This window comes from Pseudorasbora parva, chromosome 12, assembly GCF_024679245.1.
Source record: "Pseudorasbora parva isolate DD20220531a chromosome 12, ASM2467924v1, whole genome shotgun sequence".
NCBI classification, from domain to species: Eukaryota; Metazoa; Chordata; class Actinopteri; order Cypriniformes; family Gobionidae; genus Pseudorasbora; species Pseudorasbora parva.
The window spans coordinates 29,624,554-29,652,221 of NC_090183.1; the positions used below are offsets into that span (position 1 = coordinate 29,624,554).

General features: G+C 37.5%; 1 protein-coding gene across 1 annotated transcript in view; it reads right to left on the minus strand.

Annotated features, from left to right (window-relative positions):
• The window catches only part of cachd1 (cache domain containing 1), a 99,646-nt gene that overhangs the window by 14,964 nt on the left and 57,014 nt on the right, over positions 1–27,668 (minus strand). Inside the window, exons 4-21 of the mRNA XM_067459809.1 lie at positions 22,480–22,586; positions 18,936–19,062; positions 17,768–17,912; positions 17,463–17,679; positions 15,356–15,505; positions 14,178–14,411; positions 13,301–13,450; positions 10,716–10,839; positions 10,487–10,604; positions 9,895–10,063; positions 9,547–9,689; positions 9,166–9,347; positions 8,801–8,911; positions 6,345–6,467; positions 3,275–3,374; positions 2,960–3,076; positions 2,506–2,666; positions 271–357 (exon numbers count right to left, since the gene is read on the minus strand). Coding sequence (XP_067315910.1) covers positions 271–357; positions 2,506–2,666; positions 2,960–3,076; positions 3,275–3,374; positions 6,345–6,467; positions 8,801–8,911; positions 9,166–9,347; positions 9,547–9,689; positions 9,895–10,063; positions 10,487–10,604; positions 10,716–10,839; positions 13,301–13,450; positions 14,178–14,411; positions 15,356–15,505; positions 17,463–17,679; positions 17,768–17,912; positions 18,936–19,062; positions 22,480–22,586 — 2,565 coding nt within the window. The remainder of the gene's footprint in view (positions 1–270; positions 358–2,505; positions 2,667–2,959; positions 3,077–3,274; positions 3,375–6,344; positions 6,468–8,800; positions 8,912–9,165; positions 9,348–9,546; positions 9,690–9,894; positions 10,064–10,486; positions 10,605–10,715; positions 10,840–13,300; positions 13,451–14,177; positions 14,412–15,355; positions 15,506–17,462; positions 17,680–17,767; positions 17,913–18,935; positions 19,063–22,479; positions 22,587–27,668) is intronic.

The window sequence follows — 27,668 nt, forward strand, 5'->3', positions numbered from 1 at the left end:
GTGTGTGTGTGTGTGTGTGTGTGTGTGTGTGTGTGTGTGTGTGTGTCTGTCTGTGTCTAAGTGTGATTCATTCCAGTGCATGCTGATGAGAATCTGGACATGTGGGCCAGTGATTAATCTTTGGATCATATATCGTTGCAATCAATTCTCCAAGCACTTAAGTGGCAACCTTCGCATCCAAACACATTGTGTACAACATGTAACACGGTTTAAAAAGGCTCAATGTCTACTTTTACATGTCTTTATATAAATAATGCAGCAGTGGTTTACCTGTTCTCAGCGTTGGTGAGGTTGCCAGTACATTCGTTCACCTCTAGAGGGCATTCACAGGGGCACTCACATTCATTCTGCTCCATTCTGAGGAAGATTGGAATATACTGAGAAGAATGTCTGTTTAAAGGTCTTTTAACCTGAACCTTTTAACTACACTATGATTTATATAAAGGGACAAAGAATTTAGTTGTGTGGGTTTTAGTCCAATTAAATTCTATGCTAGTGTACTCCTAAAAGTTAATAAAATTATTTTTAGCAGTTAAACGCATTTTAAATTTACAGTCTTCCTGAAAAATAAAATATTTAAAAAAATTGTGCAATCAAATGTTGATGGCGCATGACTTTAACCATAGATTGTAAAAAAAGATGGACAGCATGTTTCCACGTCCTTCCACTATAGAAATACCGAATAATCGAAATGCTTTGGCTTCACTTTTTAGGACTTGTGTGGCACACTTGACTGTAACTAAAGCCTATTGGCAAAAAGTATTAACCCTTTGATGTGTCCGATCCAAACTTCCAGTTTCTAGGAAATACACTAACACAGGCTGGAAAACGCAAACCTTTTCATTGGGTCCTTAAATATGAGAATGGAAAAATTAAAGTATAGACATTAAGTGTAATGAGATATTTTTGTATTTCATTTACTTGGCTATAACATTTCTCTTATAAACTTCAGTAACACTTCACAATAAGGTTTTACTAGTTAACTGCTCTTGTTAACATTAATTAAGATTGAACAAGACTTCTACAGCATTTATTCATCTAAATTAATGTTCAGTTTGACTAATACATTATTGTTAATATAAGTTAAAGCACTATGAACTAACATGAACAATTAACAACTGTATTTCTATTAACCATTATTAACAAATATGAATAAATACTGTAACAAATGTTTTGTTCATTCATTGTTAGTTCATGTTAGTTAGTAAGTTCATTAACTAATGAAACCTTATTATAAAGTGTTACCCAAACATCTTGTATTTTCATTATGAAACGCACACAAAATAAATGCCATTCAAATAGTTGGGTTCAGTAAGTTAAGTTAAAGTTAAAGAAACAAATACTTCTGTTCAGCATGATGCATTACATTGATTAGACTTGTTTTATTTTATAAATGTTGCAAGAGGTTTCCATTTTATTATGCAGGAGACCAGCATAATAAATTATGTAGACAACTTATGCTGGACTCCTCACATTAACAGTCTATGCTCTAGATTACAGCAAAGGTTATACTTTCTGCGAAGGTTAAAAGTGTTGAGTAAATCAGAAGATCTTGGTTTTGTTTTATCAATCTGTATTTGAGAGTTTAATTAGGTATGGAATCACCTCTTGGTATGGAAACCTGACTGTTCAATTAAAAACAAAATTAGCACGACTAGTACACACTGCTTAAAAAATTATAGGGTTGAAGGACAACCAAATTATACAAGAGCTGTACGAGGCATCAATTTAAACAAGCTAAAAAAATTGTTGACGACACACATATTTTGCATATGTATTTTAATTTGTTACCATCAGGGAGACGATTTAGGGTTTTGAAGTGTAAGTCAAACCGTTACAAAAATTATTTTGTGCCAACTGCGGTCAAAATCTTAAATAGAGAATCTTATGTCTGATATATAATGCTGTATTTTTTATATTTAAATTTAGGCTTTTATGTATGCAAGTATGAATGTATGTATTGTCCTATTGTACACTGGCCGTGTCACGATGTCTAAGACAAATTTCCCAGTAATGGGACAATAAAGTATGAAGTATAAGTATAAGTAAGTATATAGAATTTCAATTAAATAGTTATTTTGAACTTTCTATTCAGCAAAGAATATATTAAAAAAATCCACAAAAACATTAAGCAGCTTTTTTTTTTTTACATTGATAATAAGAAATGTTTCCTGAGCAGCAATTCAGCATATTAAAATGATTTTTGAAGGATCATGTGACACTGAAGACGGTGTAATGATGCTGAAAATTTAGTGTTTCTGTTACAGAAATAAATTATATTTTAAAATATATTGAAATAAAGAAAACTGTTATTTTAAATTGTAATATTATTTCACAATATTGCTGTTTTACTGTATGTTTTGATTAAATAAGTGCTGCCTTGGTGAGCATAAGAGACTTCTTTCAAAAACATATACATTTTTTTTTTTAATACAAAAAATAAACAAAAGCTATGCCTTAATATTTACATAAATTAATACGAGTTCTGCAGAAGATAAACCTTACCTGTGGCAGTTAAGACAGAGCCGATCTACAGTACTGCAAGCACAGAAGGCCAGCGAATCACAGGTCTCATTCACAATGCCAGCAAACGCATTGGTCCCTGGGATACGGGTGAGCCGGTACTTTGAGCAATGACTGCCATGCACAAGGTTTGTCAGATCACCCTTAAAAATCACAAACACACAGAAAGGCATCAAAGAATTATTTGATTTCCAAAGTCTTTCACTCTATGCATACAGTTTCTGAATAGAATTTAGAAAGCCACAACTTTGTTATACTATAAAGCACATCTGCTACAGCTGATATTAAAATAACCTCCACTAGGTGGCATCCAAACATCATTAATATAAAAAACTGACTAATGTTATTGTAAAAAACGGCAGGATAGTCCTTCAAAACAGAATTCATAGCAGCTTTATATGACATTATTATGACAATATTATGTGACTCCACTCACCACAATGCTGGTGTTGAACTTGTAGAAACGCTGCACAGTACGATCACTGAAACTGTTACAGAGGTTCTTCTTCACAAAGTTGGGGTGGTTAAGAATGTCATTGGCCACTAGAGGCTCCTAAAGTCAAGCAAAACAGGAGAAAATAAGCTGATGAACTCAATAGGCTTGTTTTTTTATTACCAGTCCTTGAATATAATATGGCTAAAGATGAAAAACAGTCCCATTTTCCTTAGGGCAAAAAAATAAAAACCCACGAAAAACCTATTTTCTTGCTCAAGAGAGGTAACACTTGGCCTCAGATACACAGTTCCCTACCTTATGAGTAATATGTTGCTGTTCTGCTGGAGCGTGGCCCTTTGGATCAATCAGGGTCGGATGGGCCACCAGATAGCCTCTGTCCTCCATGATAAAACACCTACACGCATATAAAGACCAAGACAAACAGGATCAAGCAATCGCCGCCTCTACAAATATCTAAAATGACATTCAGAGGGGAAAGGTGGAAGGAAACAGTAGATGGCTTCCTGTATGTTCAGAGGGTACCATCTGCAGATCAGAACGTTATTGTGTGGCACACTGAGGCATTCCACTTCACTAATCCTGTTTAATGACCATAGCACTGAAAACTCAAAGAACACTGAGGCCTCCACAGCACAGACAGATAAAGAGACAGCGAGAGCGTGAAGGGGGACAAAGAGAGAGACCAACTGGTAGAAATAGAGTTAAGAAGAATGAAAGAGGGAGGGAAGAGAGGAATGAGAAGGAAGAGTAAAAGAGACAGAAAAGAAGAGAAGAGAGAGGGGGGAAATGGGGGCACTGGCACCTCACATAACAGGATGTGTCTGGAATGCAGCCCTAATCAGCTTATCTCCCTTTGTGTCTTTAAGTCAGTCCTGAAAAAATGTCGTCCATGGCATTTATATATTGCATCAGTAGGGTTTATTTGTCATGTTTGCAAAGGAACGCATTACTATTGCTAATTCTCAGGGTTAAAAAACGTGCTACGGACATGAATGATACTACAAATTGTACAGCTTGAGGAGGTGTGCTTTTATGGGATTTTTATTTTTATATCATGGCAAATTAAAAACGTGTGCAAAAATCCCTTACACTTGCATTAAAAGCACATACATACCGGTATCTATCCATCTATCCCAGTGTTTTTCAGCTTTAATTTGCGACTCGCAAGGCAGTAAATAGTACGGTGAAATGACCATGCAGTCAATACAGATGTTTCATAAAAACATTAAAAACAAACAAGGATATAATTAAAAACAAGCAGGGCTATAATTCAAATTAATTAAAAACTTGAAATGTCTGCTTTATTACAAATCATTTATATATTAAAAAAATACCCAAAACAGCGTCATTACAAGATGGAAATCTAGACTAGAAAAGATATTTAAACTTTCTCTGCCCTTACGTCCATGAATCACAGTTCTGGCGGTCTGTCCAGCTCTTAATGCTGAATGTGCTCATATAACGCGACACGTTCTCATGAAATGCATATCTATAACACAAATTGTATTTATTGTGCGATTTATACGCCAAAATGACTTTTTACAGACTTTTTATGATACGTATTGTCAACCCATTGGGTAGAATTAGTGGTGTGGGTAACACTCTAAATATTTACCATTGTATTTATTCCATCCATCAAGTTATCCATCTTCCCTTTTGAACAGTTAAATAACCCCCCAAGGTGTATGTCTGTAAGTGCAATACTCCCACTGTTTAGTGCAATATCTTCTAAACTCAGGTGATATTTATATTTATTCATTCTATTCAAAATCCTTAAATATGTTCATTAACTGTAAATGTTAATTTTGACTAAACCTAACTGACCTTATACTTTTATACTATTTTCATATTTTATTCTTAGAATTTGTATTACTTTATTTCTTGTTGTATTTATACGTGCACTGGAAGCTTCAGTACCAAGAAAATGTTCTTGTGTTTGCAAGCACAGTTGCCAATGAAGCTCATTCTGATTCTTGATCGGTCCATATCTATCTATCTATCTTTGATATATCTATGGATTTATCTATGGTTGAACCAGCCATTTGTCATGTCTTATTTAAACATGGACAATGTTCACACTAGGGACTTAGTGACTACATAAATCAGATTCCCATTTGAATATGAATATACATAATCATGAAATCAATTATAGCTATACACTCACCTAAAGGATTATTAGGAACACCATACTAATACTGTGGTCGACCCCCTTTCGCCTTCAGAACTGCTTTAATTCTACACGGCATTGATTCAACAAGGTGCTGAAAGCATTCTTTAGAAATGTTGGCCCATATTGATAGGATAGCATCTTGCAGTTGATGGAGATTTGTGGGATGCACATCCACATCCCAAAGAAGCTCTATTGGGTTGAGATCTGGTGACTGTGGGGGCCATTTTAGTACAGTGTTCAACGCATTTTCATGTTCAAGAAACCAATTTGAAATGATTCAAGGTTTGTGACCCTTGCTTAAATCACCTTTCTTTCCCATTCTAACATTCAGTTTGGAGATCAGGAGATTGTCTTGACCAGGACCACACCCCTAAATGCATTGAAGCAACTGCCATGTGATTGGTTGATTAGATAATTGCATTAATGAGGAATTGAACAGGTGTTCCTAATAATCATTTAGGTGAGTGTATATGAGCTATAGTCGAGATATATAATCCCCCCCTCCCCCCTTTGACTGAAATTAGGTGTAGATTAATCAGAAACTGAATTTAAGATTAGATGGGGGCAATAAATAAAAAATCAAATGGAACAAACTGGAAAATGTCTAATTTATTTTAATTTATATTTTAATGAATTAATGCTGTTTATTTGGTCAGACATTTCCCCCCAGCTATTAATCCTGGTCGGATGCTTCCATAAATATATAAGAGTTATTTAAAAAATAAATGCAAAATTGTTTGTTTTAACTTTTTTGCTAATTTCTTCAGTAACTTAAGCTAGTCTGATTCTCTGAATATAATAAGCAACCACTATAACCACAATAACAACAACCTGACAGCACATCAAGTATCATTGTTACAGTCTTTCTACTTTTCCATTCTTATCGCTCCCCTCTCTCTTTGTTCACCCCTCCCTCATCGTTTCTTGATCCCTAGCTCAGATCTTTCTCATACCATCTCCTTCTATCCTAAAAGAGTGAGCTTAGAATCATGCAGAGAAGACTAAGTGAATGCCTCTTTTCCAACAGAAGCAAATCTGATTAGTTTCATCTGAAAGAACTTTAAAGAGCCTCTGTGGGGCATCGATAGCTTCAGGCACTACGCTGGACACCACAGCCGGCACACTGGGGTCTTGGCAGGCACTAGAGAGTTTGAGAAGAACCCAACAGAAATGAGATGGGGGGGGAGGTCTTACCGGATTTTGTTGCCCTTGTCTTGGTTGCAGATGGGCAGAAGATCCAACAGAACTTTGTAGAAGTAGCGCAGAGTGAAGTCAATGCCCATAACCGCTACAGTGTAACCAGAGGCCATTTGGGAACTGGGAAAGGAGGCAGATAAGCATGTTGAACAATATGAAGGATGAAGAGATCTACAGTATCACGGGTCACCGCAATGGAGCTTTAGATCAGATCACACACTCCATAGTCACATTTCCTCCTCTTAAGAGAGAACTGATTGGAAAACTTGGGAGGGAAAACATACTTTATCTACACCAGACATTCTGGAACACTGCCAGTTTCAAACAGCTTCATCCTATCTCTAAACATACGACTATACACACACTGTACCAAGCACAAAGCCGTGATAAGGCAGTTGTTTTTCATTAGCAACAGGTACTATGACGTACTATATGTGTTATGAGTTCTTTAACTAGACAGCAAACTAAAAAAAAAAATCTGATTTTACATTAAAAGGACAGTTCACATTCTCAGCATATTAATGACTATACTAGGTTAGATGTAAAATGTTTTGCAGGTCAGAATGTGCATAAAATGAGATTTGATGTGGAATAAATTGGAAAAAAGACTTGTATGACTTTTTGATAATTGTCAAAAATCTGTTTTTTGAAAATTTGATACAAAGCACACAAGTCATGCAGATTACTTTTATGATAGTATGGTGCTTTTTTAGCCATTTTTAAAGCTCAACAGTCTAAACAGTGATGCCAGTGATGCATTACTCTAATTGGACTACTTTTTTCCAGTAACGAGTAATCTAAGGGTGCTTTCACACCTGCCTCATTTAGTTCGGTTGAATCGTACTAGAGTTCGTTTCCCTCTTTGGTGCGGTTCGTTTGGTCAGGTCTGAAAGCAGCAATCGCACTCGGGTGCGCACCAAAAGAGGACCAAACAAGCGTACCGAGACCTCCTTGAAGAGCTGGTCACGGTACGATTACAAACGAACTCTGGAGCGGTTTGTTTGTGGTGAGAACGTGATCCGACCTCGAACAGAACCAACTGCAAAAGTACTGATCATTTTTGGACTGAACCAGCTGCCGTAGTCGGCTGCGCTGACATTGTGTGCATGATATTATTACCTGATAGATCGTTGGCAATATTTTCGGAAGATGGAAGCATGTCAAGAGTTAATAATTAATGCACGCCTCCTCTTGAAGTGACGAGCGATGCGCGCTCGCCGTCTGCAGTGCATTAGAGCGGTGTTTTCATGTCGCATCCGCAATTCATTATAGAAAGGTATTTGCATACTGTGGTAAATACACACAGTGTAGTAGATTATGGCGAGGGACAAAACTGGCCCGCGCAGTCGTCTTGCCATAGGGTTATAGTTTGCTGGCTTTGCCTCTCCTGTTGGAATTTTCCCACACGTAAATTCTGACCAATCGAAAAGCAGTTTAGGAAATACGCCATGGCCAATGAGTGATGTGGATGTTGTCACGTGCCTGTGTTTTGGTTCGTTTCAACTGGTTCGGACCAAAGCAATCAGTGTGGTGTGAAAAGGAACCAAAAAATCTGAAAAATGCAACAATGTATAATTGTTTGCCCTTGGTTCGGACCAAATGAAACGAACTAGAGATGTGAAAGCACCCTAACGCGTTACTATTTCCAAACCAGTAGTCAGATTTAAGTTATTAATTAAGTCACTGTGAGTTACTATTTTAGTCATTTTCCTTAGTAAAAAATAAAATACTTTCTTCTTGTGTCTCAGGAGATACATTGTTGATGTTACTGTTAAAAGTGCACTTCCAATAAAGTGTGTTGGTAAAAACAGTTGTCATTTCTATGTTGAGCGGCAGTGGTGTTGTCGGCAAATGCTGAATGTTACTAATAACGCCACTTGTAATCTTACTTAGTTGCTTTTAAAATCAAGTAATCTGTAAAGTAACTAAGTTACTTTTTAAAGGAGTCATCAGTAATCAGATTACTTTTTCAAAGTAATTGTGGCAAAACTGAGTGTAAAGCATCAGCCATTTCATTGTAGGGAAAAGCAAACACCTTAAGAATGAGTAAAAGAAGACAAAATTGAAATATTATGACAAAGTTTTATATTATAGTTGTAATATATATATATATATATATATATATATATATATATATATATATATATATATATATATATATATATATATATATATATATATATATATATATATATATATATATATAATAAAATATGACCAAGTTGAACTATTCAATTAAATCTCCATTTATATTATCTATAAAGGAATAAAAAAAGCTAATGTATGAAATTAGCAAAAATAAATGGATGTCCATTCAACAAATGAATTCTTTAATACATAAACCAGTGGCTCTCAAACTTTTTGACTGAAAGACCCTGTGTCTCCAACACCAGTTTCCCCACCCCCATATAGTTGAGAACCATTAGATATAAACATGAAACCTTTAAACTGACCTTGAGGCATGGATGGTGTGGCTAATGGTGACCACATAGCCCGCCCCACCAACATCCAAGTAGGGTCCAGTAAAAGTGATGAGACCAGGATTGGCTACAGCATGTAGGTACCTAAAAGACAAAAGGATCAATGGTTAAACCACATTTTAAAATGTACATGTGTATGATTTTTATTCATACAATCTCTGTATTAAAAAAAACACCCTCATTTGAGGTGCGTGTACAGCTGCATATGCAACTCAAAATACCTCCTTGGGAATCTGACAGTTTGCTAAACTTTAGTCAATAGTCTTTAGACTGTGGGATCTGTTCACCAATGTCCCACTAGGAGTTTGAAGACCTCCGTCCTGAGGCTCAAATCTTACCATCGCCTCCTGGTGGGATCGAAGGCTTTGTCCATGAGCGAACCGGGGTAAATCCGCAGCACCCCATTGGGCGTTGCTATGTAACGCCTCACAATGTAGCAGTTGAGGCTGCTCATCTCCATAAGACTCATCCATTCATCTGTCACGTGACTGGTGGCCATCACCTCATTCCTCACCGAAGACTGGAAGACCAAAGGTGGGGATTTAAATAATTCTACTTATCTGAGAATCATGGTGGCACACTACATTTCCCTAATGAAAAAGCAAACTTAAAGAGGAGAGGAAACACTAACCATGTGACCACTGACTGTGAAAGATTGAGTCATTTCCCTGGTTGGCTACGAAACATGTATTGCTGAGATGGGCAGTAAGTGTGTGTACCTTAAGGCCCGGGTTGGCTATGAGCCGGGTGTTGTCACTTAGGTAAGCGGTGTAGTGCTCCACCATGCGCTTGGTCTCCGGCTGACTCAAGTGCTCATATGGAGAGGAGAAACTACCAGCAGACAACATCACCGTAGGACTCTCTGAGGAAAAAAAGAGCGATGAATCCGTTCTGCAGTTTAATTATATTAGCCCCCAACCAACCCCATTATTAATCATCTCTTAGTAATAATAATAGTTACTTAAGAAAAAGAAATGCCTGTACTTACTGAGAAAAGTCCAAATAACTAAACTATGAGAACACCCTACACAAGTATTTTTTGCACAATAGGTAAAGTCTGAGCTTACCGACTGTAGCAAGCTGTTTAAAGTGGAGGCAGGAGCTGGGTTGTCCCAGCAGATCAAGGCGGTGGTACAGGAGTTTGCTGCTGGGTGCGGTGTTCAGATTTTTCAGTTGCTTTACCGGGATCTCCGGCTGAACATAAACTATGCACAAAATAAACGAAGTGTCCTGAACCTGCAAATTACAGATCAACATAAGAGAAATGAGAGAAGCATATATAATAAAAAGTCAAATTCTCACTCTTATTAGCATGCATATTACTAGGATATTGGCTGTTTATTAGTACTTATATAGCACATATTAATGCCTCATTCTGCACGACCATATTCTACATCCCTTAATCCTACCCAATACCTAAACTAAACAACTACCTTACTATTAATAAACAGTAATTAGGAGTTTACCGAGGCAAAAGTCATTGTTAATAGTGAAAATTAGACCCTAATCTAAAGTGTGACCAAGATTTTCTCTAATAAACAGCTACAAAATCTAAATTCATAAAATAATAAATACAAAATAACACTGACACAGATAGTAGTATAGCCTCAGGAGGCTGCTCTAAGCCAACATTTGTGCCACCATGAAGGGATGGCGTACCAATTTCCAGGCGTAGCTGACATTGTAGGCATCTCGACTGGGATCACGTAGGCGGTTCATGTGCCAAGACAGAGAAGAGTTGACAGGCACAGCAATGACCTGGCTCCCCAGGGGCAGACTAACAGGAAGCACACAACATGAGATTATCAATCACGTGAGTAACACAGCAAACTGTAGCAACAACAGGTACCCAGGTATTTTTGGATTTAGAAATCCCTTGAACCCTCACCTGAGGATGTTTTGACGCACAGCAGCAAACCCTGGGATGTTCTCATAGTGGATGATGTCTGTATGGAGAGGAGCTTCAGTCATCAGGTATGGACGGGTAAGTGACGGATGCATGAGAGTGTAGCCTGGAAGATATTCAGAAATGAGTAACATGCATTTCATTTTATTTAAAAAATGTAAAAAAAATTGTGAAAAAAATAGCATGGCCCTTAGAATTTAGTAGGGCTGTCCTCGACTAAGGATTTAGACAATCGAATCAGAATTGTCGAATCTCTCTATGGTCGACTGATAGTCGAATCATCTGTGTGTGTGAATGGGTTGGGAGGGGCACGACACTGTCAGCAGGAGGGTAAAACTATTTTTATTTTCCTTTACACACTGCACGCAACAACTTTTGATAAAGCGACCAAAACTGCCTGCCAACTGACAGACGAACTGACAATGGCTTTCTTATTTAGGTTTAAATAGCCTAAAAGTTAATGTGGTGGATAAACATTAATAAACCGTTCTCATAACATGTTAAAGCCGCGATCGAAATACAGAACATCACACAAATATATAAAAGAACATTTTGATAAATAAACCTAAAAAAAATACCTGCCTAGAGAGGAAAAGAACACTTTGAGTGCGTTTACATGCACGTTCTGAAGCCGATTGTGCCTAAAGGAAGTGAAGGACGTACGCGAAGCTCAGCCCCGCGGCTCAGGATCTCACACCGCCACCTGACGCGCACATTATATACACGCTAGCTCAATTTTGAATTGACTGACAGATGAGCTGCACGAAAGCGCTCTGTGGTGCAGCAGGATTTTAAACAACTTCCCGAGTGGCCGCGGACAGGCGCTGAATGCTGCCGCCGGTGTGTGGACACTCATTGAACGTGTTCTAATTTTAAAGGCGCGCTGCAGCTCAGCGCCCGACACGTTTTTAAAATATTGAGCTCCCCCATATTGCCATAATGGTATGATCCTCGTTTCATAACACCCGCGAAGATTCGACCGTGAGATCGGTGGTCGAATCAGGCTCCGCATATCGATGCATCGAATCTTCGACTATTCGGGGTCACCCCTAGAATTTAGACAATTAAATTAGTAAAACTAAATACATTTTTGTATTTGTTTTTTGCTGTTGGGCACTTAAAGTGTTAGCTCACCCAAAAATGGAAAAAAACTGACCCTCATATTGCACCAAACATGTACAATTTTCATTCATCTTCAAAACACAGATGAAGATATTTTAAATGAAATGTGAGAGATTTCTGTCCCTCCATTGAGTCCACGGAACTACCACTTTGAAGCTTTAAAAAATTCATAGAGAAAAAAAGAGAGATTTTAGTCCAAATTTTATGGAGAGACACTTTATACGATCAACAGATTGAATTTAGGCTTTTATGCAGATATAAACACTGATCAGCAAATATAAACAGAAGCTCAACCATAACTGCTTAACGCATAAGAACAAACCTTGGTTCTTGTGGAAGCTCAAACGTGTATATAAAACGCTATCGGTTTATAATCTCTTTATGAACTTTCTGAAGCGTCAAAGTGTAAGTTGCATGGACTGCCAATGGAGGGACAGAAATCTCTCATTAAAATATCTTAATTTGCGTTTCAAAGTACGGGTTTGGAACGACATGAGGGGAGTAAATGATAACAGATGTTTCATTTTTGGGTAAACTAACCCTTTAAGACATCTTTGTAAACATCCAATTTGCATTTGAAATGAATAACTTTAACTTGCAAGCTGCCTGGTCCAATATACTGTAGTTATTTAATTGTGGCAGGTTTTCAGAACAATGTGCTAACATTGTAAGGCTTGAATCTGCAACCTTTTTAGTTATCAGTCAAGATTTTCTACTACTAGGTTACATATACCCTTTAAATTGCATGCAGCTTACATTTTAAAAAGCACTGAGAGGCAGTGCTAACACATCTCTTTGCTGAACAGCTGGAGACAGCAGGTGCCACTTCATTATCACAGTCATTAGGACAAACTATATACTCTCAGGAACAGATAATCACCATGACTTTATTACATATGTAATACAACACACCCTTTTAGTGCTAAGTAGCCATTTCTGGTGGGCTTATCTAATTGTTTTAATATGTATTAAGTGGAGGTTAACAGCTTTTTAAATTCAGAAAAATCCTGTTGGGTGAAGTCATGGAAAAACTAAAATATGTTGTTTGTTGGAGCTGGATGGAGAGCAAATGAAAGCCAACAATCCTTAATTTAATTTTTGGTGAGAAGTGATCTACAAAACCCCACAGTGCTCCTGCTAGTACTACAGAATTCCTCCCTTGTAAGTCTATTCTCACTAAAAAGTTCAAATCCATAGAGTTTTGCTGTTCCTACTCCCAAAAACTGTTGTGATGTCATCCATGCTGGCTCTGAGCCTCCCAATGCAAAACAGCTGATTCCCCTAATGGACTATAAAAGGTTAATGGCCCTTAGTCCAGTGTTTGAGTCATTGAAGGTCAGATCTCCCAATTCAGGAGGAAGTGAGAATGAGAATTGGCTCATTTTGGATCATGGAACCACATGGGTCTCCACTAAAAACAATCATCAGCACATGCATCTCCCTACCTTTATTGTCTATGAGGAATGTATATGAGGCTAGGGAGTCCTGGTAGTAGGTGACGTCCTCCAGTATGTATGCCAGATTCACGTCCACTCCAACTACACCCAACAACAAGTTTCCAAAGTAGCATGGCCGGCTGACGGTCATTATGAAACCTACAAACGCAAAAACAGAAGAAATTCCTTTAAATCTTTCCCCATGCTAATTAGTCAAACTATGTAACCAGTAATTCATAAAGAGCATTAACTCTGATGAACAAGCCACTGTTTTAACGTAATGCCCTTTGTCACACACACACACACACACACACACACACACACACACACACACACACACACACACACACACACACACACACACACACACACACACACACACACACACACACACACACACACACACACACACACACACACACACACACACACACGCACACATATATATGAATGAATAGCACACACACACACACACTTTTTTTACCCCTTTTAACATTTAAAAACTTTTTTTTTACCAGACTATTTTTGATAAAAATATAACTTTTTACAAGTGAAATCAAATGATAGCCTAATAAAGTTTAATCAAAATAAAAAAATTAGGAATCAGATTTAATTTAGCAATTAAACAGCAAATTTATATTGTGCATCATTTCCAGTCAAGCTATAATTCCATCAGAATGCATTTCTGTCTAGCAGCGCCATTAGAGCAGATTCTTTATGTGTTTTTTGGCTTTACTTATAGTTTAAGTTTACAGTATATATTACCATAGAAACTTTCTGTTGCAGAGCCATTTCTGCTGAGGTCTTCTGAGTTCATTTGGTTTGTCAGAGGGAATGTTAGTGTGCCAGACTTGAGCTCTAAGCCAAGTTAAAGATCTTAACTTACCGTCTCCCATCTGGTCCGCATAAGGCAAGCTGAAGGAGGCCACGTCGATCATTCGATTGGGCAGGTTGATGTAGAAACGGCCCACTGTGGTCTCCAGGTTACTGAGCTGATTCAGAACCATCATACTGCCCTTCACAACGGGCAGGGCGGAACGATCAGGAACACCGTACTTCACAGAGTTCTGTTCGGCCAGGTCTCGTAAGAAGGCCAGCTCCTTGAGTCCTGTTACTCCTTCTGAGGACGGTGATACAAAACGTCTAATTAAAATGGACATTTTCACTCAATATGTATGTCTTGTGCACTCACTGGGCTTTGGAACCAAGCTAATATCAACCTCAATCTGCCTGTTATCCAAATTTGTACAGATATCACAGATATTGAGGTTTTATTGTATAGATTTAGCTTTTCCAGCCCATTTAGAGTGCAGTAATAGAAAGCCATTCATATCCCACATGGATTACTTAACCACAGAGCTAAAAATAAAAATAAAAAATCACGGAATGGTGGTTTTGGACCCCTAACAGAAGAAATGGAAGTCTTTGCTCGTCAGTCTTTTACTTTTGGAGTGACATTCAATTCTGTTATTCGACTGGACATGAACTTCAACACTTCAGTCTATTAATCTGACACTGTGACAGGTTTAAATATGCGAATATAATACAACTTGTCATAAATGAACCAGACTTCAAATAAACAAGGAAATTTGAGTTATTCCTAGCGTGTGTCCTTCAGAGCCTCGCAAATACCTAGTCAAAGTAGCGTAACCCTCTTCTGTACTGCCAAGCTAATCAATCTGAATCATATGTCTGAGTCATCTAATGCATGAAAAAAGCTTTTCTCACTCTTTCATGTCACTGAGTGGCCCTTTGATGTATTGTCCCATTTCTCTTTCTTCTTTTCGATGACCTCTATTTTAATTTTCATGATGCCAAAGTAATGTATGCTAATGGCAGGCTAATACATGCGGGGAGAGGAACAGCTGAGGAGAGCAATTTAAATGGAGAGAGGTTTCTTACGGTAGACACACACACACACAAAGAGCTAAAGAAAGATGAAGGGGGTGCAGCTGAACATGTTTTGAAAATGCGCAAACATGCTCACAGGTGTTCGCTATGAGCCCTCGCTGGCTACGAAACAAAGAGCCAATAAAAAAGCTGCACTCCTTTGCGAGATCTCACCGTTCATGAGAGCATAGGTGAGGATCATGACGGAGTTGTTGAGGTGACGGTTCTCATCTTTTACCACACTCAAGGTTGCTCTCTTTTCATGCTCAGATGAGTCTCGGGAAGTGATGCCCGACGACAGGTAGATTATTACCATGTCAGTGTCTGTGAAGGGGAAAGATGATCAATAATCAGTTAATCATAATGAATATAATAACTGACTTCAAAGCTGAATTTCAGACCCCACCTAAATAAAGAGATCCGGGCTCAGGTTTTTTACTATAGTAAATATTTCTCAGGGCAGTACTTCATAGGCACATCATAACGGGCCAAGCCAAGCCCAAAATGGCAAAATTATCTTTTAATTCTCTTAACCAGAAATTAGTGGTCAGGAAATTGGCACAATTTAGGACATTTTAAGCAAACGCACAACTTAAAAAGCAATTGCCGTCTCAGAAAAACATCAAAGACAGAATTAAGTTTTTGGCATAATAATTTTGGCATATGAATCATAATGAAACATAAGATGAAAGGTTATGCATTAGAGAGGTGTCTTCGAAAATCTGTTGAGAATAATAATAATAAATGCATCGCTACCAAAGTGAAACATGGAGATAGAGAGGTGTCATTGTGTGGTAAGCTCAAGACGTGACTTAAAAACAAGTCCATCAGCTCATATTTTGGTTCAGATTTGAACCTTATAGTGAACTCAAATTAACTGGGATATATTTTACACTACTCATGAACAGTTTGAAGCCATTAACATTGAGTGGAACAACATTGAGTCTTCTTCCTGTAAAAAGCTTTCAGCAAGTTGGGGAAGGCTTTTCCATGCTAAGTCACTTTATCTACAGTATTTGTGCAATTTTTGCTAAATTTATTTGTAATTAAAATGGGTGAGACCATTAAAAGATCACTAAATATTTTATCATTTTTGGCTTGGGGTTTGTTTATATTACGACTCTTTTCAGATTGTAGGCTAATGTGATTTTATTGTGTTCATTTAAGTATAATCAAATAGGAATTTACAAATCCGATTTTTCAAAACACGGCATATAAAATGTCTTTAACATTTTGAACTGAATTAAACAATAATTTAACTGTGGATTGAAAATTCTGCATTTACTTCTCACAACTTATTTGTGTGACAACCAGCCCAGTTTCCTTCTACTTATTAAAGGGATAGTTCACCCAAAAATGAAAATGTGATGTTTATCTGCTTACCCCCAGGGCATCAAAGATGTAGGCGTGTTTGTTTCTTCAGTAGAACACAAATGAAGATTTTTAACTCAAACCGTTGCTTGAATAATGCATGTCAATAGGGTGTTTTTGAGTGCCACTAAAAGAGTAAAAAACACATATACATATGAATCCATAATAAACCCTGCGGCTCGTGGCGACACATTGATGCCTTAAGACTCAAAATTATGGGTTTCTGCGAAGAAACCCAACAGTTTTTATGTTTTTTTTTTACTTCATAGCAGATGAATCTCATCTAATATTCCCAACTATTATTTACTTCTGCCAGAGGAGGTCAAAACCTGGCGCGAACACACACACACACACACACGGATATTGGATATATATAATCCTCATTAGTGCCTGCACGGATCGATCAAATGAGGCATCTATCTATTTACACATATCTATGATTGCACTGTTTTTTTTACCTTCTCCAGTGGAAGTAATGGCATTGGGATACTGGAAGAGATTAGTCTGATATGAGGTAAAAAAATTTTTAAAAAATACGGTTGGGTTTCTAGCAGAAGCCGATCGTTTGGTGTCTTAAGACATCAATGTGTCGCCACGATGCCGCAGGTTTTAATATGGATTCGTATGTATATGTGTTTTTTACTCTCATAGTGGCACTCATAGAAACCACGCTATTGACATGCATTATACGAGGAACGGTTGGAGTTAAAAATCTTAATTTGTGTTCTACTAAAGAAACAAACACACCTACATCTTGGATGCCCTGGAGGTTAGCAGATAAACATCCAATTTTCATTTTTGGGTGAACTGTCCCTTTAAATTAATTTGCAATCAATATTTTATATATAAAATTAAATATAATATATAATAACACTAAAAAATGCATTAAAAATACTGTACAAAAGCTTACTGGTTAACTGTCTGGTGACGTTGCTTGTGTTCCTCAACAACTGAAAGGCTTTCTGGAAACCCAGTGCATGCTGGGTAGGGCTGTCAGAAGCTTTAATGTTGTTGATGAAGGTGCTCATCTTCCTCTTTGTCTCGCTGGTAGCAGGTGAGAGGAAGCTCTTGTAGCACTGATCCAGAGAGCAGGAACGAACAGTATCTGCTATTGTCAACACTGAGATCTGAGGAAAAAATGGAAGTTGAGTGATAAAAGAACAAATGTAAATCAGTGGAGGGTGTATGATGATGACAATGATGTCACTTCCTTACTTTATCATGTTCGTCGATGGAGTTGAGGATGATTAGCGCCGCGTCACGGGCGATCTGGAGTTGGGTCTCGGTGACAGAGGCACCATGGTCTATGATCACTACAATATGCTTTGACTGTGGCCTTACTGCCGAAACATACACAGGCCTGCCAACACACAGAGACAAAGATTTACAGTTACCTTATTTGTGGGACGCAAGAACAGTGCAAAATGACTTTTCCTGGACTCTGACGGCAAGAAGCCAAGCTCAGTCCTGGCGTGATTCCCACTCTCTTCACTACAGTGTTTGTGCAAGAGATCCTGCACTCTATTGTGTTGTTTTTGGAAACCCTTTTCAACTCCAGCACTAACCGTCAGAATTCAAGCACTGCATTTACAACGAAAGCTATAATGCCTAAATCTCGTATACATCCTATAAGTGCGAGTACTCGAGTTTCTTGTGCTATCGCCAGCAGGAGAGAAGCTGTGGGAACGGCAACAGAAATGAGCCCATCTTTCAGCACAGGCACACAGTGCCCACAACACTGGGTGGCAGATTCCACTGGGGTTTATTAGGGGTGACCCTGCATTCCAGTCAGGGGCTTGGGACCTATTGTAACCAAGTTAAACAGATGTAAAAGGCCTCCCTAGAATGTAATTTACTCCCTGCCACACAAGACGGCAAATTCAGAGGTGCCCGTGACAGTGCGAGTTAGGGAGAGAGACAAATCCTTATTTTAAAAATTAATAATATAATACCAATTTATATAAAGACCAAAAACATTTGACTGGTTCTCTCAGTTCTTAGTTGTTCTTGGCTGCATTTCTTAAGTAGACTATTAGATGGCATCTTATTAACACAGAAAGCAGATTTACACAAACATATTTGATCATTTGATCCACCTAAATAGGTTCTTTTAAATAGGCTGTGCTGAAAAATAGTTGGATGAAGTGCATGAAAGTGTGTTTTAATTTTATTTAAACAGGAAAGTCAAAAAATAATTTTCATTGTCAATTATCCCATATCCATTGTATATTATCAAGGGTTCTGTATTTATCAGTATATCAGTATTTAGAGTGGAAAATTAAAGGACTCTGTCTGTCTGTCTGTCCTCCTGCGTGTGTGTGAGAGAGAGAGAGTGTGTGAGAGAGTGTGTGAGAGAGCAAGAGAGAGAGAGAGCTCTTTGTACCTGCTCCTGTGCTCGTATGTGCCCTTGCAGTGAAACTTGTGAGCAGGAAACACAGTGAAAATGCCCTCCTCTGAGCTGAAGTACTGCCACTTGATCCCTGGATTGGACTTGAGGTTGTCTGCCAGCACTACAGTCAATGAGAAAACAAGAACAGTTTGAAAAGTTTCAGATCACTTTTTTTCAGTCTGTGGCCTCTTCTAAAATAAACTGAAATCAAATCAAATCAAGTCATATAAACTAATAAATGTTTCCCTTGCATATTTTTCATTAAATTCAATCTCAATCACTACTTGTCAAGTCATGTATCATAAAGCAGATGTATTCCAAGCATTCTATCAAATATTAGTAGCTAAAAATCACAAACTGCTAAAGACAATCATCCATAACTAATTTAATATGCCATGCAACATGGATCTAGCTGAATGGTGTGTGCACTTTAAGGAGGCAGCTGTAGAGTTCTTGTCAGTTGAACAGGCCCCAGCTGTGTGACGGCCGGAGCCCAGACACGCTGATCCTTTCCAAACATTCGTGAAGCACAGCGATCACCACTCTGCAGCCATCAATTCAAACGTTTATTTACTTAACAGGAGCCGGGATGTGAAGGAAAGTGGGGAAAAGAACAAGAAAAGACAGGAAAAGAAGGAATACAACTGAAAGAGAAGCCGTGGAAGCATTCAAGATAAGGGTCTCTTTATATGTATGATACGTTTAGGAATGTGCTTAAGCAAGATTAATTGGATCTTTTACACCCAAAGTAAAAGTAAAAAAAAAAAGAAGGATTTTGAGTCATATAAAGAGGATGAATGTGCGCTAAGAGGGCTTACTCAGGTCAAAAGAAAAAGATCTATTCCACTTAAACATGCAGAAACATCTTTAAGTGATTTCAGTAATATAATATAATATAATATAATATAATATAATATAATATAATATAATATAATATAATATAATATAATATAATATAATATATATTTTTAGAGTAAATGCTAGCATTAGATCCCACAGAGCAGCCTTTCCCAATTCAGATCAAAATAAACATAGTTAATCAAATTGCTGTAGAAACCGGCAGAGTAAGAAAAATGGATGCTAAGCACGAACAGGCATCCCAACCCTAAATTTGCCATCAATCTGCACCCAATGTATAAACAGGAACTTTGCAGCATGTTGACAGCTTTAAAAATCATACACATGTGCCGCCCCAGAGTACTTAATCCCATCCAGTGTTTAGAGTAGCTGAGAAGCAGAGTCATGACGTGACACCCCTTCATTTCCTCTATCCTTTCATTCCTCTTTAAATCTCCACCGACTGTTATATTTCTTCTCCCTCTACAGTGCTGTCACTTTCCTGGTTTATTTTTAAATCCAAAAATCTTTGCATTTGCATTTGTTTTTTTACTAATGATCAAAAATATGGGCTTTAGAGTATCTCCTCAGCAACTTTGATAAACCTGGTTGTCTCAAGCAGTCTATGAGCATTTAGTATGCAGCATAGGGAGGGATAGTGTCCCAACTCATTGTATGCTGCAAGATCCAGTTCCCCATTAAATCTTAGCCTCAACGCCTGACCAAAAAAGTAGCATTATCATCGATATCTCATTCTAGGCAAAGCAAAAGTGCTTTCCTTCACCAGCTAGTGCTATGCTAGTAGGCTAAGCTGATTAGCTTTGCAAATGAAAAAAACAAAAAACTTTACAGAAGTGAAGAGGAGTAAAAGGTGAAACAAAAGAAACAGAATGGGGGAAAGTTGGAAACAGGAATCAACCCTAAAAACAAAATCTCTCTCTCTCTCTCTCTCTCTCTCTCTCTCTCTCTCTCTCTCTCTCTCTCTCTCTCTCTCTCTCTCTCTCTCTCTCTCCTCTCTCTCTCTCTCTCTCTCTCTCTCTCTCTCCTCTCTCTCTCTCTCTCTCTCTCTCTCTCTCTCTCTCTCTCTCTCTCTCTCAATGTTTAGACTAACAGGGATCAAATATGACTGATGACTGCCTGCATGGTTAGCGGGGTCAGTTTTCAATGACAAATGGAGGGAGAGGTGTAACATGAACTCCCGATGACTGCCTTACCAAAACAAGCATCACTATGAAGATGAATTGGAATAATCTGTTCTGGAGTATAATAGTGAGTGTATGAGGCAAGAAAGAGGTACAGTCTGAACTAAGGTGGCTGAAAGAAGAAAATAAAAAAATGCAACTGTTTTGTGCTAAACCTGAGAATGATCTGTGGTGTTATTGTGCTCTACAATGCACTCTCTCTCATATTTTATGAATCAGTTAATTTGGATAATAAAAAACAACAATTCACTAATTCATCGGAGTCCTTATGTGGCATTTTAGATCTTTTTATAATAGTGGGACCAGTGAAATAATCTGATTCACGTTTGGAATCAGACTTCTTGATGAATCGATAGGGGTTTTCACACCGGAGGAACCTTATCATAAACACCAGCACCTGACATTTTAGAAATAAAACGTGTACACACACTGATAATACCAAATTTATTTATTTCAGAAACTAACATGAACAACAGGGATGGACGGACCTCTGAACCTTTATACTCAGGAGAAAATCCAACACAACTTTGAGGCGACCAAGCAAAAAAAGGATTATGTATTTCTGCTCAGCTACCGATACTGAGCATCAACCACACAGCAAATGCTATATATTAGACATGGCTATTAAAGGTGCACTATGTAGGATTTTTGCAGTAAAATATCCAAAACCACCAAGCCAGTGTTATATATTTTGTTCAGTTGAGTTCTTTCAATATCCAAAATGTTTCCAACTATTTGTACATTGTGAGAAAATTGCTGTTTTAACCAAGGAGCCGGGACGTCTGAGGTGAGCTGCTTGTCAGTTGTGTCAAATCACCCTTGGTTTCCGTTTTTATTTGGCGGAAATGCTTTACTCTTAGCAGTGTGCAGCAAGTGTCACAGCAACTGCCAGGCGAACACACAGTTATATTTCTGGTTATATAGATTTGGTTGGAATCACACTACAGGATGAATTCATTACAGTGATTTTCTGAATTAACTGATTTAATTATTAACTATCTTTATGACAGTGTTGTCATACACATTCTGTTGTATTTAAAATCAACCATAGGAGGCTTGGGGGGGGGGGGGGGGGTGCTTCCCTGCTGCAAAAACAAAACACTGCTGTATCTGTTATGAAGAGGAAGTGTTGACCCTGGGCTCAGTGTATAAAGTGATAAAAACATGCACTTTCCTGATTGGTGAGGTAGAGCAGATATAAAGGGAAAAGAGCACAGAAGATACAAAGCTGTGGTCAGAAGAAAAAGAAAAAAATCGGGGACGGGTAAAAACAGGGAGATGAGAGAAAGTATTTCCACACAAAAACGAACAAGGTCACGTATTAAACAGCCTCATTCATTTTTGTCGCACTCAAAAGGCTAAAAAATCTTTCAAGATTTGACGTCAGAAAAGCAATATTGTTCTTTGCAAATGGTTGCCATGGCAGCAGCTGGATAAGTGAAAATTGGCTTTGGGTTTTTGAAGCTTAGACACTGTGTGTGTGTATGTGTGTTACACACCAGAGTTGAGGTCTCGTCCTGGGTTGAAAGCTCGGCTATTGACAGTAGGGGAGAGGCGATCACAGCTTATGGTCTTCGAAACATTGGCGTTAAAATTACCATCGAATCTGAAATTAGAAGAAGACAAAACATCAATACAGATCATTTTAACCGCTGATAATTAGAAAGTGACATTGAAGAAAAGAGTCCAGCGCTTGATCGTTGACTGCTGTTTGTTCAATGCCTCAGTCATGAAGAAAAATGAAGCTGAAGTGCTTCTCGTGCTATAATAACAGCTTTTACAGTTTTGCGGTAAAACCCCCTGAGGAAGACTGCATCAATATCTATTTCTACCAGCTGCACAGCCCTTCTGCTGAAGATGAAAGAGAAAGATGGAGTGATGCATTCTGAGGAGAGAGAAGGGTGAGGAAGAGAGCAAATGGGAGAATCCTTTTGATTTTATTCACAACATTCAACACTTTGAGACAGGCATGAAGAGACAAATTTATGCAGTATAAATTTAAGTATAAATATCACAATAGAAAACGCAAAAAAAAAAAAAAAACTATAGTTTATACATCTGAGGTCAGTAATAATAATAATTAAAAAAGAGATATTAATACTTTTATTCAGCAAGGATGCATTAAATTGATGCATAAAATTATAATAATGAATATATAAATTAATATGAGCAGAAAATAAGCATATTAGAATGATTTCTGAAAGTTCATGGGACACTGCTGGAGTAATGATGCTAAATGGCAGCTTTACCATTACAGGAATAAAAATACATTTTTAAATATATTAAAATATAAAAACGTTTATTTTAAATGGAATATTTCAAAGTATTACTGTTTTACTGTATTTGTTATTAAATAAATGCATTGGTGAGCATAAACAACTTCTAAACAGTAGTGTACTACTAAAGATTAAAATAAAAGCAGAAAAAAATAAATAAATATAAATATAAAAAAACAAACAATGCATGTTTTAATATTCCATTTAAGGATGAAAACTCGTTTTCAAGGTAAAGTTTAAAGATAAAATCTGTTTATCTGTAGTGTTTTGCGTAGGTAAGACTAAACTGTAGTCAAATTGTATGTCAGACAGAAGACCCATTCCTGTTGGAATGGGTGGTTCTTGACAAAGACTGAAATGTATTAATTATTATTAAGCCATTAATGCAAAGCACAAGACACACTGTGATTGGTTTATCCTCACTGCAAATAAACACGTATTTAATGCAGACTGATTTTTTTTATCTTGCATATATTTTCGTTTATGGCTCGAGAATAAGGATTCTGCCTCTCCATTTTGGCAGTTTTGTTTACACTAAAGAAAAAGAAAACCGAGTTTGATTGGACCAGTGTTGTAAAGTATTTTAATGTAATTAGTTACTGTACTTTTACAGTACAGTACTACTTTTTAGTGTACAGCAAGTAGTTACTGCACAAAGTATCTTTTTGGCTACTTTGTAGTTGTACTGATTATCAAATAGTTTTTAATTACACATTACATTTTGCATTACACCTAACTTTTTCTGCAGAAGTTTATTTATGTTCTAAAGAAGCGATATCGCCATCTAAGGGCATTAAAGGTACTGTATCTTGTGCGTTTTGCCTTAATTTCTCCCTTACACATGTCAACAAGGCTACTTTACATAAATGCAAGTGCATTAGCAGGTAGTTGATGAATCGCAAGTGTTTGATTCTATGAGATGAGGACATGATGAGGCCAAAACCAGTATAAGGGGGCTTTAACTATTTAACTTTACTTAACATTACTTTATTTATGCGCTATATTGACGAGACCTTTTTGAAGGATATTGGTTTACTTACGGCCTTTTTGTGCACTTGTGCTTAACTGAGACTTAAGTGTTTGTAGACGAGAGGCTGTTGTGTCGACCTTGATTTATTGCAATATTGAGGTGTTCAGTTTTACTTTTTGTTTTTAGAAAATAGTTCAATTGTTTCATATTTTCACTGGCACGTCTCAGGTGTTAAAGGATAGTGCATTGTTGAGCCTATATTAAGTATTAGTAAAGTACTATTAAGACTTTCTTAAAGACTATTAGACTTTAAGACTTTCAAGTTTTATTGGAATTGGTGACTTGTAACTTATGGAGTCATTTTCGATGTAAGGAATCATAAAACACGAGATTGGACGAATGCCTTGTGACGTCAACAACAAAAGATATGGGAGGCATTCCATTTCCTTCTGTTTGTCTAGTTGGCTGATATTTACTGCCCCACATGCTAACTATGCACAGTTACATGGTTCGTTGGATGTAAGTAAGTGTTCAGGGAACCCAACTAAATTTGTAATCAACAACCATGACTTATCTACTCAGAATGTGCCGCAAAAGAATGACATTTTGTAGCCATCCCCTTATGCCGTTTCAGGTCTCTGCCTGCACTAATCGAGCACTGATCTAAGCAATGTCTCCAGAGATCTTGCACTGCCACTCTTTCATCTTCCCTCTATATACACACTGCCACACACACACTCACTATCTCTCTAACAGCTCTAGCCATCATTTTTTTATCATCTGCCAACCGGCTGTGTTCTTAAGGCAGTTACTGCAACATCTTTACACAATACCCACAATGCACTGCTCTCATCTAAATGCACCCTGTTCGTCCTTTGCCACATGAACTACGCGTGTTCTTGTCCATCAGCCATTACTAAACTAGTGTCTTTCTCACCGTCAAGTTCATTTTTCTCCCCCTATTATCGTCCGTCTTACAGAGCTGGAGAGGAGCCGGTTTGATTGACAGCTGCTGTGATGTGCAGAGCGCTTTGAACTTCAGACATTTAATTCCCATTAGGCCTTAGTCATTAGAATTCTCCTTCAACACACTTTACACGTGGTGGCAAAGCAAATGCGCTAGATAAAAAATAAATTTGCAAGCTGCTTTGAATTTTACATCAGAAAAAAAAAAAGACGGGAGAGCAAGTGGGCAAAAGACGGAAGGGGGGAAAGAAAGCTTAAGACTTATTCCTTCTATATCTTTGAATGCAGTTCAACATGCAAATTGGGGTCTTTGCAAAAACATTCAGAAAGACTGAACAGGAAAAAATAGGAATAAATGGAAAAACAAGCCCGCGGGTTGTGTTCAGCTTTGCATGGTGGGAAAAACAGCATCTGACCTAAATAACCACTAGTTTAAAACACATCTGCAGCACACTTCTAATTGCATATTTCAATTTCTATATTATAATCACATTGTACATATCCTAAAATTAAAGCTAATTGCCACTGATCTTAACCATTAAAAAAATAGACTATTTAAATAAATGATAATTTGTAATTAATTTTAATTAATTAAAAAAACGTAATTGTAATTAATAGTAATTAAATAATTTTAATAAAAAACATTTTTTATTATTATAAAAAAAAATAACTTCATGATGTGCATTACCAGCCAAAATTTACAACAAATATACAACACAATTATTTGAAATCATCTAGATCAAATCAGACTGAATGAAATCATACAAAATAAGGATATTAAAACAATATGGCATTTTAAACACATGATGGTTTTTTAACATGTAGACACCCACTTATTGTAAAAGAAAATAGAAAATCGATATGGTGTGAAATTAAATGGGAAAATATCGGTCAATTAACCAACCTAGTCGATCTTTCAAAAGAAACAAACCCTTTATCCTTAAACACCCAAAATAATATTTTGTGCTAATAATAAAATGGATAAACATCTCAGAAAGAGGACAATTCAATGTATGATCTGGCATTTGAACAGTAATTCTTCATTAATGTTTAATCAGTGTCAATGCATAGTCATTAATATCTATCTTCTATAAATACAGATGAAGTGGAGAGCTGTCCTTATGTACCAAGATGAACTCCTCATAGAGTGGCACTTCATGTTTGACGGTGACAAGAACAAGCCCGTGTGATTCTATTCCACTGCTAAGAGAGTGCTGGCTGATAGGTGATGTCTCGCCACGTGGCGGAGATAAGATGCACGTACCACTGCGGTATCAGGTCTGTCTGTCACACACACACACACTCAGACTCTCACTGCGTCTATCAGAGCAGGGCTTCATTAGCGCAGCGGTCTCCGTGAGTTAAGAGGGAGGCTCAAGGGGGATTATGGGTAAAGAGGTTCCCTATTTCACCCTGCATTGACTCAGGAAAGCATGCAGTCCGGCAGAGCAGCATTTAAGACCCCTTTATGGTGACTTAAGCCCCTGTTCTTGCTCCCTCTCTGCATCCCTCCCTCTCTGCATCTCTCTCTCTCTCTCTCTCTCTCTCTCTCTCTCTCTCTCTCTCTCTCTCTCTCTCTCTCTCTCTCTCTCTCTCTCTCTCTCTCTCTCCTCTCTCTCTCTCTCTCTCTCTCTCTCTCTCTCTCTCTCTCTCTCTCGTTCTCTCGTTCTCTCGTTCTCTCGTTCTCTCGTTCTCTCGCTCTCTCGTTCTCTCGCTCTCTTGTTCTCTCGTTCTCTCGTCTCTCTCGTTCTCTCGCTCTCTTGTTCTCTCGCTCTCTCGTTCTCTCGCTCTCTCTCTCTCCTTCACAGTAAAGCTGTCTTTATTAGCTCAGGCTCAGAGCCTGTCCAAACGGCCTGGCTCCAAAAGGATTGGGAGAAACAGACCGGATTAACAGTGAACAGGGAATGAGAAAAAGAGTGAAAAAGGGAGGAAAGGAGATCAATGAGAGTTTGTTTCTGGGGGTAGAATCCCTTTTAAAAGAAATGTAAGCATTGGGAAAAGTAAAAATCCAAGTGGTAAAAATTTAAAAAGGAGTGTAATGCAATTTATGCACGTGGTAGTCTGATTTAATTCCCGCAATAGGACAAAAATTTCTGAATTTTTTTACCCCCACCACATAGATTTTTTTTTTAATGAATTGCCTTACTGTTTGACAAATACCAGGATTGTGTCCTAATAAAACATGTTTACATTTTAGAAACGGTACACATCAGAAATTTTTACACACACAATTTTTCATATATATTAGTGGTCATATCGATTAATCACATCCAAAATTAGTTTGTTTACATAATATCTATGTGTATGTACTGTGTATAATTATTATGTATATAATAAATACACACATGCATGTATATATTTTATTAAAATCTGTTACATTTATATATAAAATATTTATATACAATATAAATTATATAAATATATATACAGTATATACAGTGCCTTGCGAAAGTATTCGGCCCATTTGAACTTTGCG